At 40.1% G+C, this 16,437-nt stretch overlaps 1 protein-coding gene across 1 annotated transcript in view; it reads right to left on the bottom strand.

The window, feature by feature from the left end:
• MACO1 (macoilin 1) overlaps nucleotides 1–15,792 on the bottom strand; it is a 56,320-nt gene extending 40,528 nt beyond the window's left edge. The window contains exons 1-2 of the mRNA XM_030874044.2: nucleotides 15,538–15,792; nucleotides 572–713 (exon numbers count right to left, since the gene is read on the bottom strand). Coding sequence (XP_030729904.1) covers nucleotides 572–713; nucleotides 15,538–15,617 — 222 coding nt within the window. The 5' untranslated portion in view covers nucleotides 15,618–15,792. The remainder of the gene's footprint in view (nucleotides 1–571; nucleotides 714–15,537) is intronic.
• Between the last annotated feature and the right edge of the window lie 645 nt (nucleotides 15,793–16,437).

Here is a 16,437-nt window from a genome sequence, read left to right on the forward strand (position 1 = left end):
AAGTATTCCATTTTTATTTTAAATTTTATTTTATTTTAAATAAAAATTTAATCTTTTATTTTTATTTAAATTAAAAAGTATTAAAATTTTTTCCAGTTTTAATTTCTAATATAGTAAAAATAGATAGATGTAACCTACATAAATAAAAGCTTTTTGGAGTCCTCAATAGTTGTTAAGAGTGTAAAGGATCTGGAGACCAAAAAGTCTGAGAACCACTGCTCTAACTCGAACCCAGTCACAAAGCCAGTGATAGGGGCTCCAGAGGTACTTCAGAGTAGAACTGGGCAATTACTGCTTTATCCACTACTCTGTCTTCCTCCTGAAATCCTCCCTCCCTCCCCTTCTTTTCACTGGAATGGTAGAGGAGGGAGTAAAATGATTTGATCAGTGGGTTTGGACAAAATAGCCTCAAAGGCTAGTTTCAGTCCATAGACCCTGTTACTCAGTACAGTCACCTAAGTATTGCTAATAAAATCTACTTTAAACAGTTTCACTATCAGTTATTGAAGACTTTCTTAGAAGGGTAAATAAATCTTTTACACTTGAAAAATATATATATTAATAAACTTACCAGTCCCTGGTATCTGAAGGAATCATAGACGCTTCTGATGAAAAGCCAAAATGGCCACAGGTATTCAAATCTGAACTCCAGGACAAAATCTGCCAGGAGGACAAGTGCCCACACTACCAGGAATTTCAGGTATAAAAACGTACTGCAAAATATAAAAGAATTCAAGGTCATTTGTGAAGAGCTAGAAAAAGAAAATTCACTGCTTTATTCAAAGAGACAAAAAATATCTTCCTATACTATGAAAATAGTGGAGATAAAGGACAAAAAGAGATGCTGCCATGGCCCACCTAAATTTTAAAAGCTCTGGTGTTCATTCTGAGACCCACAACTACCAAAATAAGATGATGACCCAAAATGCTTAATTCCATTTAAGATGGAAAAGGCCCACTTAAATCTCACCACTATTTTAAAATGTGCTAAGTATATGACTTCACAATACTGCAACACTCTCAAAATTACAGCTTTCAAGCTGTTCTTCATTAGAAGAAATGTCATGGTTGAGTGGCTTGAAATTTGCTGTTTCCCCACCCCTCAACATCTGTTTGAAGAGTCTTTGAAATTCTTGATGCACATCCCTACACGCTTGAAGAATTCTGTCTTTTTCCCCCCGTTTCTCCTCTTGCCTCTCTCTATAGTATTCATGTGAATTAACCGAACAACAACCAAATGACTTCCCAAAACAGACAGAAATTAACTTAGGGAGCAGATGCCAATCACTTCCAAGGGCTGTGAGGGTACCAAAATGTACATTAAAGAAAAAAACCCTGAAAGATCCCAGCCTTGCTCTAGCTGAGATGTTAATGTGTGCTCCCACTTCCCTCTGGACTTACGTTAAATAGAAACACACCTTGATAAGCCAGTCAGAACACATATCTAACCACTGTGATATCTGAAAGCAAGGTAAGGACCTGGATTAAAAAATATATTTTTCATATAATCTAAAAGCCCATTCTTCCAATTCATTAGTTGTATCATAGATAACAGAAGCTTTCAGACTCTACCTATTAATAAGCCCCTAATTCTAGGTCTTTAATCTGGTCATTTCTGGAGCAGGTTCAATTTAGGTATTTTTTTTTAAAGGTTTTCTAAGATATACAGATGGGAAGTACCTAAAATTCACTTTGACTCGGGCAACAGCCTTGCATGGTGTTTTGCAATACAAACATTCCAATATTGCTGATTAAATTAGCTGTCTGAATATACAACATGAACAATAAAATCAAAACTTTTAATAAATAATTTTGAAATATGTTAAAATAAGGTACGAAAAGACTTATATTCTTGGGGTAAAATTAACAAAAGCAGGATCCAGCACTGAGGCCTCCTTCTATGCCCTATAAAGCCACACAGGTAAAAGATGTCAAGAACAGACACATATGACCCTTAATGTTACAGTATCATAATGATACATAATTTGCAACTAGGGTCAATTTCTAATACTAATTCTTGGTAGAACTTCTTTGGGCACAACAGTAAGTTTTGATTAAGAGGTTTGCTGTAGAATCAAGGAACCCAAGGCAAACCACAACACAAGCTTGAATCTTTTTTTTCCCCCATATATTTATTTATTTATTTAGAGGCTGCATTTGATCTTCATTGATGCGCGCGGGCTTTCGCTAGCTGCAGCGAGCGGGGGCGACTCTTTGTTGCAGTGCACGGGCTTCTCACTGCAGTGGCTTCTCTTGTGGCGAAGCACGGATTCTAGGCGCGTGGGCTTCAGTAGTTGTGGCACGTGGGCTCAGTAATTGTGGCTCGCAGGCTCTAGAGCGCAGGCTCAGTAGTTGTGGCACGCAGGCTTAGTTGCTCCGTGGTCATGTGGGATCTTCCCGGACCAGGGCTTGAACCCGTGTCCCCTGCATTGGCAGGCGGATTCTTAACCACTGAGCCACCAGGGAAGTCCACAAGCTTGAATCTTAAGTCCCACCTTTTAGTTTCATTAGAGTCATGTTAGCCAGATGAGGACAGAGCTCTCATCCTCATTCATTAAATCCATCACTGATCCAGTGGAGAGTAAGGCATAGTTTGTTAGAAAGAACAACTGAGACACGCAGGCATTCAGGAGCACAAATCTAGTTTGAAACTAGATTTCCAAGCTTGGTTTTAAAAGTAAAAGGTTTTGGGGCTTCCCTGGTGGCGCAGTGGTTGAGAGTCCACCTGCCGATGCAGGGGACGTGGGTTGGTGCCCCGGTCCGGGAGGATCCCACATGCCGTGGAGCGGCTGGGCCCGTGAGCCATGGCCGCTGAGACTGTGTACCCGGAGCCTGTGCTCCGCAACGGGAGAGGCCACAACAGTAAGAGGACCGCGTACAGCAATAAATAAATAAATAAAAGTAAAAGGTTTTTTCCTTGTTTCTAGAATTGTTTCTAGGTTTTAAAGAAGAAATAATAGCCTTTCATCCATATTCCTAAGGCATTTAAGAAATGTCATGGAAATGTATTTACTTCTCTGATGAATCCTTTTCCCATGGGGCTGTGTGTGGAATGTAGCCGAATAAGACATGGTGGGTGCCTCATCATGTCTAGTTGTCACTATTCCCCAAGTGGAGAAGACAGAGTTCTACCGACTGCCCTCTGCCCCAAGTGCTCCCAGGCATGGCAGGATCCTAGTCTAGCTGGCAACAAACCATTTCACTGTATAGAAAGCATTATCCTAAGAATGGCAGCCTGTTGAATACTTTTTAATAACTCAATCATTTAAACCTAAGGCATTACAAAAACGATCATCTTTGTTACAGTGACTACTCATTTTCAATTCTGTAACTTCAAGGGGGTTCCTTTTTATATATTTAATTTCTTTTCAAACAGCTGCTTTCATACCGCTGATGTTCCTGGACACCCAGTTCTTATGGAGTCACAGTTTGGAAGTACAGATATCTAAGGAAACTTGATCTTTCACAAACATGTGCTATACCCTCAGCTTTCCTCAGGCTCCCCTTCTAGGTGGGCCTGCCTCTAAAATCAAGAGGCAATCTTAATTAACAGTTGATTCTACTCTAGGACTAGTTTTAAACTTTATAGATTCATTCCAATCTAATAAGAGTTTTAGAAAGTTTAAGACAGTTGCCTGATTCATTGAGCCTTCTATATCAGTAAATTATGCCTATCATCCTTCTACAGGTACATGTACAAAATTTAAAAGACAAGTAAACTAAAATGACTGCTCATCAGTGTAGAAAACCTGACTAATTCCTTTCCTTCCATACTCTGAAGGTCATAAGATTTTGCCAAATCCAAAGAGATGACATTCTAAAGGGGGAGAAAATTTTAGGCAGGTTTTTTTTAATATAAATTTATTTATTTTATTTTTGGCTGCATTGGGTCTTCGTTGCTGCACGTGGGCTTTCTCTACTTGCGGCGAGCGGGGGCTACTCTTCATTGCAGTGCGCGGGCTTATCATCGTGGTGGATTCTCTTGTTGTGGAGCACGGGCTCTAGACACACAGGCTTCAGTAGTTGTGGCATGCAGGCTTCAGTAGTTGTGGCTCGCGGGCTCTAGAGCGCAAGCTCAGTAGTTGTGGAGCATGGGCTTAGTTGCTCCACGGCATGTGGGATCTTCCCAGACCAGGGCTTGAACCCATGTCCCCTGCGTTGGCAGGTGGATTCTCAACCACTGTGCCACCAGTGAAGCCCCTAGACAGGGTTTTAAACCCTTAACATTTCAAAATATTTCTTTTAAACCATGAAAAAAATATGATTAAGTATAAAATATTTTTATATATATATAGTTCATAATATGACTTATGGCTAACTTGCTGTTACTTTAATTCTCTGATCCAAATAAGTTTACTAATTACTATAAAATATCTTGAACAAAAATTTAAAGCAGAATTGCAACAAAAAGATACTTTCCATAATAGTATATTGAAACAAGGGCAGACCAATATTGTCTTCTGATGGTCTGATTAGCTTCTACTCTGGGTGCCAGTGAAATACAGAAGAGATATGCAAACATTAGGCTTAATGGTGGTGACTCTTTCACAGTGAATATTAACTATAAGATTCTTTTTTCCCATTCCATTCCCAATAGAATTCCCCATTCTACTCCTACCCTTGCCATTTACAACCATTTTTTAAAATTGAATCTATTTAGCAATACCCTCCATCTATGGATTAATCACCTATGATTAATGAGAAGTAGTATTGAACATTCTTCTTTTTCCATGTAAAGTGCACCTTCTCTCTAGTATCTCTAGCTGCTTGTCACTTAGATCATTTTCTGGAGCTCATACAATTACCACAGGGTGGCTATCAATCCTCAGTACCTGACCTTTTCCCTAGGCAGACTAATGGTCATTTAGTTCACTTGGGCCTCACCACAGAAATGAGTCTGTGGAATATTTCACTGGCTGTGCTAGTAGTCATCTATCACAATCCCAAGCTTTCCTGTCCTCTCCGTAACAGCAACTGTGAATCCCTTTTACTTTTCAGTATGTAGCATGATACCTCTTGAAACAAACTGCTTTGTCTCTACTGTTATTGAATACTTCTCCCTATTGGACATCACTTCCAGAATGTTTGCCCAGCCTCTTGTCCAGCTGGTATCCTGCTAAAGTCTTATTATATGTAATTACAGTTTTGCTACTCAAAGTATGGTCCATGGACCAGCAGCATCAGCATCATGTATGAACTTTTTAGGAAAGCAGTATTTCAGGGACCACCCCAGGCCTATTTAATCCAAGGCTGTGTATTAACCAGATCCCTAGACCCTTTGTGCATACATTAAAATTTGAGAAGTATTGGTTTATTGTATAAACTTCTCATACTCATAGAACTTCCACTGAATTCCACAATTTCTCAAAAAGAAGACAACGATCTACTCAGATCATCAGTACTTATCTCCAAACTGTTAGCTATCCATCCCTCAACTGGGAACATTCAAACTGTCCAGGGTTAATTCTTCCACTTTTCTACATTTCTTTCTGAGTCACAGACAAGATCCTTACCTAAATACAACTTTAACTAAATGAAGCACTTCCATTACTACTTATCCTTCAGCACGCAGCATGAACATCATTTCTTCAAAAAAGGCCTCCCTGACCCCACAGTAAAGACTGTTAGTTACCCCATTATATGTTCATATAGCATCCTATACCACAAGAATCATGTTATAATTAAATAACATTTTGTATAACTAATTGTTTAAATGTAAAGTCCACAAGAAGAACAAAGGAGCTGCCCATTTTGTTCCCTGCTTTATTCTCGATGCCCAGCACAGAACCTTGCACACCAGAGAAACTTAACAAATAGTTGTTGAATGAATGACCTGCCATGCATAAGAATGTTTAGGACCAACAGTAGGGCTTTTATCAAAGCACACACTTACAAAGTGAAGGTAGAGGGAAAGATAATGCACAGGTGACTAAGAAGGGTGTCTGAACAAAGCAACACCAACGAAGATAACAAATACAGTTGCTGCCTGAAGGATTACCATGCACCTGCTCCCAATCTGTTCTCACTATTTTTCCACTAGGAAGAAAGAAATCTTATCAGCCTTGCTCTGGATGCCAGACTATCACTCCATTTAGCCTACCTGCCACTGGTTCTGACTACTGTGGGGGTCCTCAAAGTATCTTCTATTAAGCCTAACATTAAAGAAATCTGCAAAAATGTAAAACCACACCACTCTTCTCATGCATTTATTATTGTTATATGAACTAGTAATTATTTAAAATTTTTCTCTTAATTTCTAATCCAGTAAAATTTTTAGATATAATCCATACAAACCAAAGCTCTTTGGGATTCTCAATCACTTTTAAGAGTATAAAGAGGTTCCAAGACAAAAAAATCTGAGGAATGGTGGTCTACAGAAAGTTGTGCATGAGCCTCAAGACTAGAACCACTGCTACGTTCTGCAACCACATCCTTGTGTAAAATCCAGAAAAGGGGAGCAGGCTGAGAAGACCTAAGCTGTTCTGTATTTTTCTTTTCTATTCTGGGCCTCCTGCAGACTGCAAAGAAAACCATTCTAGAGTCAATCACACACACACACACACACACACACACACACTCTCATGCTTATACACATACACAGCCACTGGAATGACAAATCTAACAGCGTGAAATATGTCCAATTTAAAAAGAAAAAAACCCTAGAATGGAAATCACTAAAAAAGCTTTTAAGAATTGTGTTGTATAGTATTTTTCTAAAGTACTATATGACTATTAAGATATCAGGAACAAGTACTGTAACCTAATGTAACTGGAAAGTTTAGAGTTTTAGAATTTCTGCTTCAAAAACACTTTTAATAGTGTGGACTCTATGGGGTTTGGGATTAAAAGAGGTAAAGAAGACAACAGGAGAAAGAAGACAACCCACAGGCCCTAAAAAATTGTGTTAACATTGTACAAACATTAGAAATTCATTTTATAAACGAATCAAGTATTATGCTTCATATCTTTAATAGTAATAATCATCTACCTAATCATACCTTATGTTTATATCGCACTTGTGTAACTCTTCCAAAAGCTTTCATATTATCTCATTTTATCCTTACAACTATGACATAAGCAAGGCAGTTATTATCATTTTATAGGAAAGAAAACTGAGGAACAGGGAACCAATAAGCTGCAGGACACTGTTGAAAGAGCACAGGAATGGGAGTCAGGAGACCGCAGAGATCAGAGTGAATTCTACATGCACTGCTGTGTTGCTGCTAAAAAATTATAAATAAATTTCTATGTAAAGAAATGGACATGATTAAATAAGAAGAAAAACCAAGAAACTTTTGTGTAAAACAGAATTCTATTTTTGTTAAGAAAGAACTATATATGTTTGTTTATATGGATCAAGGAAGAAACCATACTTATGAATTATATAACAGTGCTCATTCCAGGGAAAGAGGACTAAGCTCTTTTCTGTTACACTTACACATTGTCATACTGCTTTAATTTTTTATAACAAGCATGTATTGCTTTTATTTTCTTAACTCTTCATTTTGAAATCGTTTTAGACTTACAGAAAAGCTGCCAAAATAATACAAAGAACTCCCTTATATCTTTCCACCCAGATTTCACAAAAGGGAAAACATTTTATCAAGTTTCTATCATTCTCCCCCTATATATGTATACGTAGTTTTTTCCTGAACTATTTGAAAATAATTTGCAGACATAATGTTCCCTTACTCCTGAAATTCTTGAAAACAAGAAAATTTTCTTATATAACCACAACACAATTATCAAAATCAGGAAATTAACACTGATACAGTACTATTATCTGATCTACAGAAGTTATTCAAATTTCAGTAATGAACTCACTAATGTCCTTTATAGCAACAGATAGATAGATAGACCCATTGATCAATCAATCCCAGTCCAGGATCACATTTTGCATTGTTGTCACATCTATATTGGATTATTTAATGGAAAAGAGATTCTCATTTTGAGAAGGAAAAAAGATTAATGGCCTTGCACAAGACACTCCTGGTACCTGTTGCTTCACCTGAAAAATGAAGATAATGACACCTGTCCTTCATGTAGTAGAGAGTCTGAGAGCACCATAAGAGTTATTACACATAAACACCATTCAGAAAGGGTGAAGTAGCACAAAAAGTAAAACAAAAAGAGGACAGACTTTGGGGTAAGGCAGATAGAGGTCTCTATCAAGTGGTGAAACCTCCTGTAATCTCAGTTTCCTCACCTGTGAAACTGAAGGTAATATCCTTACTGGAACTAAGTAACAGAATGAAGATAAAATTATAGTAGTAACAGCAAACAACTTTTTGAGCAGCCCTGTCTGTGTCAGGCACTATGTTAAGTATTTTACGTGACTTATCTCAATGATCCTTATAACAATCCTATAAAGTAGGTAATATTATTTACTATCTTCATTTTACAGATGAGAAAACTGAGGGTTAAAGCAGGTAGATGACTTGTTCAAGATCAAATAACTAGTGTCGGGGACATTAATCGAACACAAGTTCATATGATGTTAAAGCCCATATGCTTATCCATCACATTGGACTTTCTCATCTCTTACTAAATGTTTGATAAATATTATTTCCCTTCTTTATATCCCTTTGTGTATACATATTCAAGTTACATAATTCTTTTTTTTAACTAAATTTATTTATTTATTTATTTTTGGCTGCGTTGGGTCCTTGTTGCTGCGCGCGGGCTTTCTCTAGTTGCAGCGAGCGGGGGCTACTCTTCATTGCGGTGCGTGTGGTTCTCACTGCAGTGGCTTCTCTTGCTGTGGAGCACGTGCTCTAGGCGTGTGGGCTTCAGTAGTTGGGGCACGCGGGCTCTAGAGCACAGGCTCAGTAGTTGTGGTGCTCGGGCTTAGTTGCTCCGCGGGATGTGGGATCTTCCCGGACCAGGGATCGAACCCGTGTCCCCTGCATTGGCAGGCGGATTCTTAACCACTGCACCACCAGGGAAGCCCCCAAGTTACATAATTCTTTAATTCTCCAAGACAACCAAGTTTTAAAAAAATGAGCAGATGTGCTTTATGAAAGAATAAACACTCAGTACCTTAATTCATAAACTATGAATTTGTAAACACACTATGAAGCTCTGCAGAAAAAGATGTTAAAGTCAAATGCTCTTTACAGAAATAGCTATGGCACAAAAGATGGGACAATTCAAGACTGCTTTCCAACAATATTCACACTCATAGAATGGTCATTGTAAAAGAGAAACATGTAATTTAAAAATAAAAAGACAACTCATTTTTTAAAAAGCCAGAAACACAATGAACCATGAGGTATAGTTTGTCAAGTCTAGAAAAAGACAAGAAAATAATACTTATTACATCTGAGACAGAAGACTCCAGCCTTAGTATCTCTCTCATCTGAGACAGGAGTTTTTGTTTGACCATGAACATGGCCCCCATTTTCTCCAGAGCTCCTGACCTCACTACAAGATGGCAAAGTACTGACTTTAGTACTGAGCAGCTTATTTGGTTTTTAAAAGTGTTTTGAAGATGAGCAAAGTAATAATATAATTTAAAAACAGAACGAGATTATTTCTAGTCACCTCCCCTGTGCTGGGTAGGAAACAGATCCCAAACAGCCTTAATAAGTCAGTGATCTCTATGGATACACCTGAAGTGGACTAGATGCACCATTTTAATCCACTAATGCAAAACCTCTAAAACAGAAATGGCAACAGAGGAGATGGGGCGAGGGATAAATTACTTCTGATGTTATAACCCCATGAGTCAATGTGAGCATATCATCCTTAAGGGCAGCAGAGGGAAAAATACAAAGGAATGAAAGCCAGTGCTATGAAGGGGCTTCAAAGTCTGGGGGTGACAGGCATCTTAGAAGGTTGATGAGCTGAGGCCAATTTGATGTCAGTTAAATTAAATGCCAAAATAAAGATAAAAAGCCTCAAAGAATATACTTTAACAGCTGATTACATTTTTTAAAGTTTCCATTACCAGAGTGCATTTGCCTGAAGGTGAGAGATCTTGAGGAAGTAGTCACTCCTCAGGTATTTGAAGAAATCCACGATGGGGGAAAAAAAAGTCCCGCAGAGGCTATGTGTTTCTACCGTTGGTAAGCACCGTTCTACTCATGCAGCTTGTTGAGCAGAGAACTTGTTTTTCTTCTGGACCTATTTCTTGAAAACTATCCAAGTAAAATAATTACACCCAAATCTGGGAAGCCTAGAGAATAAAGTAAAAACTATATTTGAAGAGCACACTAAATTTAACGAAGAAAAGTAATCCAATTATAGTATTTCACTTTGATCTCAACTAAGTTTATAAAATTTCTATCTGACCCTCCAGACTCCACAAGATACATGTTATATCTCGTTATAGCCCCCTAAGTATATCACCTAGATGGTAGCCTAGAAAATGACAAAACAAAACACACATACATACACATAAAACCCCAAAGGGTTAATATGGAGGAAATCTGGGAGAAATGGCCAAAGAAAAAGACTCTGGAAATAAAAGTGCTTATAGAACATGGATTGGGTCCACAATATATAGGTATATAACAAGAAAGTGAAAATAATAAGCTATTAAGTCTACCATTAAAATCAGTCTCCAAATCTAGTGAGGTTCAAGAAAAGCCACGAGGTATCAATGTGAAGAAAAAGGAAGAGTATCATTAACAAAACAGGAAGCTTTTAAGCCAATAATCTGGAATAGATCACATTCCCTCCTTTCCCTGCCTCAATACATAGCAGCAACTTAAAGGGATTTTCAAAATGTCTAATGAAATGAAACTGCCAAGAATGCTCAGACGAGAAGAATCATAAATGAAAACTGGAGGAAAGTACTTTTGTTTTAAGGTAGTATACTACTAGCAAAAATTAAGTACAAAATTCAGTGTGGCAGATTTGTTTCAATGTATTTCACAGAAACTGCAAATACAAGGGTTTAGCTCAACACCTCACTAGAGGTGGGTGAAAACATTTCAATTTCTAATTTCTCTATTGTACTTACCCCCCTACCCAATACCCCTCTAAAACAATACCGCATTTATCACTTTTATGTCAAGTCCAGCATAGTTGAAGTTAAGGCCTACCAAGATTACCAAAATGCTTTTAGGCTGTGAGGTTGCAACACTGGTATCTGGGGTTTCAGTTGCAGAACACATGTACACTCAAGGCAGCCAAGGGTCATGCCAGCCTCCCGTGGCTTTAGTAAGCACAGCCCAAAGGAGTCTAAAACCAGGCTTAGGAAACATCATTAAGGTGGGCAGGAAAAGCAGAGAAGTGAAATCTCTGGAGATCAGATTATTTAGACAAGGGTCTGAAAAAGGAAATTAGGAAGCTGAGAAGTATGTAAACTTTGACCATTTAGAAAGTCAAAGGCCAGAAAGCTCTTCTCTGAAGTAAGGATGGGAAAAGGTACTGTATAGACCAGGGAAGTCTCGAGTCCTAAAATGTAAAAGTCAGGTACAGTACTACACTGCTTAAGCTTCAGGCAACATACTACAAGGAGAACCCAGCACACCATGACAGGAAGTATCCAGAAATCCACCAGTGAAGGAATGCTTCCTTCAAACACCAGTAACAAAGCTATAAAATCATTTCCTGAAGCTTAAAACACCTGCCTTACTTAAAATTCTTATATTACTTACTTGGGTAAGGAACAATTTTAACTGCAGAGACTTTAAACATAAATGTTTCTGCCTCTGTCTTCTACTCACCACACCTTATCTCCTCATCTTCCTATTATAAAATCATTAATTCTCAGAGAGGAGTAGGGAGCCTGGCAAGATGAAAGGTGAATGAACCACCCGGAATTCCCTTAAGCCTTTTAAAATCTACATAGCACTCCAACCCCACTCCACCTGGAGAATCACTGCATGGAGTAATTAGATATTACTTTTGGGAGCATCTGGTGCATGTGTGAAGGCAGACACAGGGAGAGAGTCACTGCCCTAAAACCCGAGGACCTCTGAAATGTTATAGTTATGTAGAGTTATTCATTTTACTTTCTCTTATTAATAACTTTTTTTCATAATTTCCAAAGTACTTTCACATCTATTTCATTTGAGTTAGAAAATACATATTCCCTCACATAGTGGCAACTGTGTACTGCATCATAAAATAGTACAGGGCAAAATTGTTAATGCATCAGGTGAACCACTAAAACAGCAAGCGAAAATTTAATTCAACTGAAATATTCTTACTTGAACAGAACTCAAAGTTCTTTGGAACCTCAAAACCACTGTACAAATTTAAGAGGGCATTATTACGGCCTCCTAGACTGTAAACTCCTGGAAGACAAGGAACCATGTCTTATCCTGTAACCTCCATAATTACCAAAACAACGCAGGTTCTTAAATGAATAGAATGGATTGGTTTATATTCATTTATTTACTAATTCACTTGCTCAACATTTACTGAGGACTGAATTCCTATTCTCTGTCAGGCTCTATACTGGCTCAGATTTTTTGAAAATGACATTGATTTTAGCTCATAATAATATAAAAGAAAATAATCACCATTCCTATTTCCTTTCTCTTATTTTTGATTACTAACTTGACCGGAATAACATATTTCTATACATTTCAGTTTTCAAATGATGGGCATATATATAAATGTAGGTAATACTAACATAATGTTAAAATCCATTTTCCATCTACCTTACCCCTGAAACAGAATTCTACCACAGCCATTATAATGACAATAATGATATCATTTGACAATCACCTCAGTCACAGTTGCTGGATTGGAGCCCATGATTAAAAGCATCTCAGCAACAGGATTTTTTTCCAGCAAGACCAAGCAGAAACTGACCCCTTGTTTTGACTACTCAACTTTTGTTTGATAGTTGTACCAAACCTTATGGTCTTTCCTGACTCCTTAAAAATAAAACAAATATGGTAAACTGCGATAACTACATGCTAAATAATGTTTGTATTAAGCATGCTAGAATTTACAGAGTTTCACAAACTGTACGTTATTTCCTCTCAGTCCTCAAAACTCACTTGACAGGTGAGAGAACTGGGGCTCAAAGCGGTGGATGCCCTGCCCATCCCACACAGCAGAGCTGGGACACTGAGTCTGAACCTAGGTCTCCTGACACTCCCAGTCTAGTGCTCTCTTCACCACAGCTGCCTCCTTGCTACGCCAAGCTCAGAGAGCTGTGCAGACTGAGAACATGAAAATAATAAGTCCATGAAAAGTTATGCTGTGAAACAGTAGATAGTGGTTATCAAAACTGTCAACGGAGCCTGAGAAAAAAACAAAGCTCTCTATTTAATGAGATAAAAATTGGCCAGACACTGAGAAACAAAATGGGCAATGGTGTGAAAAACAATTTAGTGTAGACTTAAATGTGATGATTAACAGAAATTTGATACTCACAAATCCTCAAACACCTAATTTGTAACTAGCCCACTCATTCTGTCTGCTTCAGAAATAACTGGAAATTTTCTAAATCTTTTTAAAAACAAAATTGTAAAAAAAAAAAACAACCCCAACACTATGGTCTTGTTCTTCAGACAATAATATTCCATAATATAATACTCCATAATATACACTAAGAAACAGATAAGTGAATTGAAACACTCATTTGATATATGATGCTCCAAGAGAAAAGAAAGTAGAAATATATGTAAGTTTTTTATTAACGTTTAACCTAAAGAATGTGAAATAGAGAAGAGTAAGGATATTTGAGAGCTGAAGTACTGTTGGTTTTTTAAACTTTTACAGATGAAACTCTGAATAACTTGCATAGAGCATTTACTATTAACCTTTAGGGTAAGAAAATTCAAATTCCAAAAGTTCATCAGTAAAATAATAGACCTTAATTAGACAATAAATTCACTTCTTCACATTGATGCACACTGACTGAGTGGTTACTATGGGGCAGGTACTAAACTGGGCATATTTGTTCAAATACCAGAGAAGTTGAAATACAACAGAAAACATGTAAACAATATGGGATTCCCAATCTTCTCACTATAAACAGAAGTACATCATCATATGTTACTGTAAATAGCAGCCATTCAAATGGCACGGTTGTCCTTGCTTTACCAACTCTGTTTAATACGCTTTTTCTATTCTTGTGTCACTATTAATATTAAATTGTTCAAATCTTTTTCAATAGGCAGGGGGGAAAACCCTTCCTTTATTCAAGAATTATAGTCTGTGTAACTTGAAGAGAACTTTCCCCCACCCATTAAATCTGTAGGAAAAATGGTTTTTGCTTTTACAGTTTTAGTTTAAATGGGCAGGTTTGATTGATTCAGCATGGATTTTGGCCTGTTTTACTCACTGCTGCACCCTTACTAGCTAGAACAGGGCCTGGCACATAGTACATGTATTTGTCTAATGAATGAACTCTTCCTATGATCTGCGGCTCATTACATAAGGATATAGCTAAAAACTTTTTATTTCAACTGACTTCTTAACCCTTTTAAGCTTGAAATTTAAAAAAACACCCAATGTTTACATCGGTCAGCTGCTTGTGGAAAGGAATCATTTTAAATGTGTAAACAGTAGCATGTGCAAGGTGTACAGCTATGCTAAGGCGACTTGGGTGTTATCAGCTACCTCACATATTTCTCTAAGTCCCACAGCTAGAAGAGCTAAACTGTAGAACACCAATCAAGCTTATATGCACATCCTGAGAATTCTCCTTTGTAAACTAATTACTTCTCCTCTGAAATCATTTCTTTATCAAGGCAGGTACCATTCAGAATTAACATTGTGAGAACCAGAAAATAACAGTCCTACACAAATTTTGCTTAGGGAAGCTGGGATTCTCACTAAGTTGCCCCATGAACCTGTTGTCCTTCTACCCCTCAGTCCTGAATTCAATTTCTATTTAAAGGGACACTGCTTTGTTTTTGGAGAATTAAAACAAACTAAAAACAACAACAACAAACCACGCGAGTTTGAAGAAAATCCTTTTTAAAGGGGTCGAATAAAACTATCTGCTTGGAATTGTCAAAATAATGCTGCTGAGAAAATGATCATCACTCCTTCTGAGTCTGGAGCGGGGCCACAGGCCATGATTTGGGGGTATCGGCTTCAGCCCTCGGTGCCAAGTTTGAGATTCCATAAAAGAAGTAAAAGGCGAAAGGGGGCAACGTGGCCACCTGCCCAGTCCGCAGAGGGACCGCGGGGCCACTGTCTGCTCCCAACTTTGTCAGCCTTCCCCCGCACCAGTGCATATGGTCCACGCGCCTCCCGACTCAGGCCGGCGACTCCCGGGCCGGAGCGGGCTGGGGAACCAGCGGAGGCCCTTCAGCCCCTAGAGCAGCCCCGAGGGCCCGGCGGCGCGGATGGGGAGGGGGTCACCGCCGTTGGGGACAGTCCCAACGGCGGCTCGCGCCCGCCGCGCCCTCCCAGCCGGGCCGTCGGCCCTCGCCACGCCCCGCGCCCTCGGGGCGGACCCCGGCGGGCCGCCCGGGGCCCCATGGGCAGCGCTCCTCCGGGGAGCCCCCGGCAAGGGCGTGAGGCCTAGTCGGGGTTACATAACGGGGCTCGGCCCCTCCAGAGACGGCCGGGGGCCGCAGGGCCCGCGCCGGCGGAGGCGGGGGCGCCGCCGCTCACCTGCCGTAGATGCCCTCGGTGATCCGGTTCCGCTTTAGGGGGCGGCGGAGCTTACTGCACTCGGTGTTCCGCCGCTTCATCCTCCCGCTGGGGGGCCGGGTGCCCGCGCCGCCGCCGCCTCTCACCTCAGCCGCCGCCGCCGGCCCGCCCCGCGTCGGGCCTGGACTCTACCCCTGGGGCCGGTCACACAGACATGGAGCCAGCACCCGGGGGGAGGGGGTGGGACGAGGAGGTGTGGGCTCAGCGCTTCCTCCGCCTTCGGAAACAAAGAAATGACAATTCCGGGGCCCGCCCGCCCCAGCACCAGCCAGCCGCCTGCCCCGCCTCCTCCGCTCCGACGGACGGCCTTCAGGACCAATCGAAGGCGCCTCTGCGCTGCTGCCGGCCAATCCCAGGGCCCGCTATGGCAAAACGGACTCTAGAACCCGCCTCTTTGAAGGACAGAAGTGTGCCCCAATCATTACGGTGTCTGGGCCCGAGTCCGAGCCTATCAGAAAAGACTTAAATAGAGGCTTATAAATAGGCCCTATAAATATAACATCCTATATTATGCCCTGTTGCGAAGATACATTTCATTATTATTGGATTGCATTTCATTGTATTATAATCCACATTAGAGCATACGGTGCTGTTTTCATTGTAGGCTATCACTAGCACCCTATGAAATCGCGAGGCCTGGGTTTGCGGCACGTGCGTATCTGGGCTGAACTGTGCTCCAGTCAGTCGCATCATTATGTAAGGAGCTCACAGCACCCTTCTCATCCCGGAGGCGCCGGGGACAGCGCGCCGGGGGCCTTTTCTGCGGAGCCTGGAGTGCCCGGCCAAGCCGGCCGCGCCTGCCACCGACGGGGGTACGAATGACAAAGCAAACCACACACACACACACACACACACACACAC

This window comes from Globicephala melas, chromosome 1 (assembly GCF_963455315.2).
Source record: "Globicephala melas chromosome 1, mGloMel1.2, whole genome shotgun sequence".
Lineage (NCBI taxonomy): Eukaryota > Metazoa > Chordata > Mammalia > Artiodactyla > Delphinidae > Globicephala > Globicephala melas.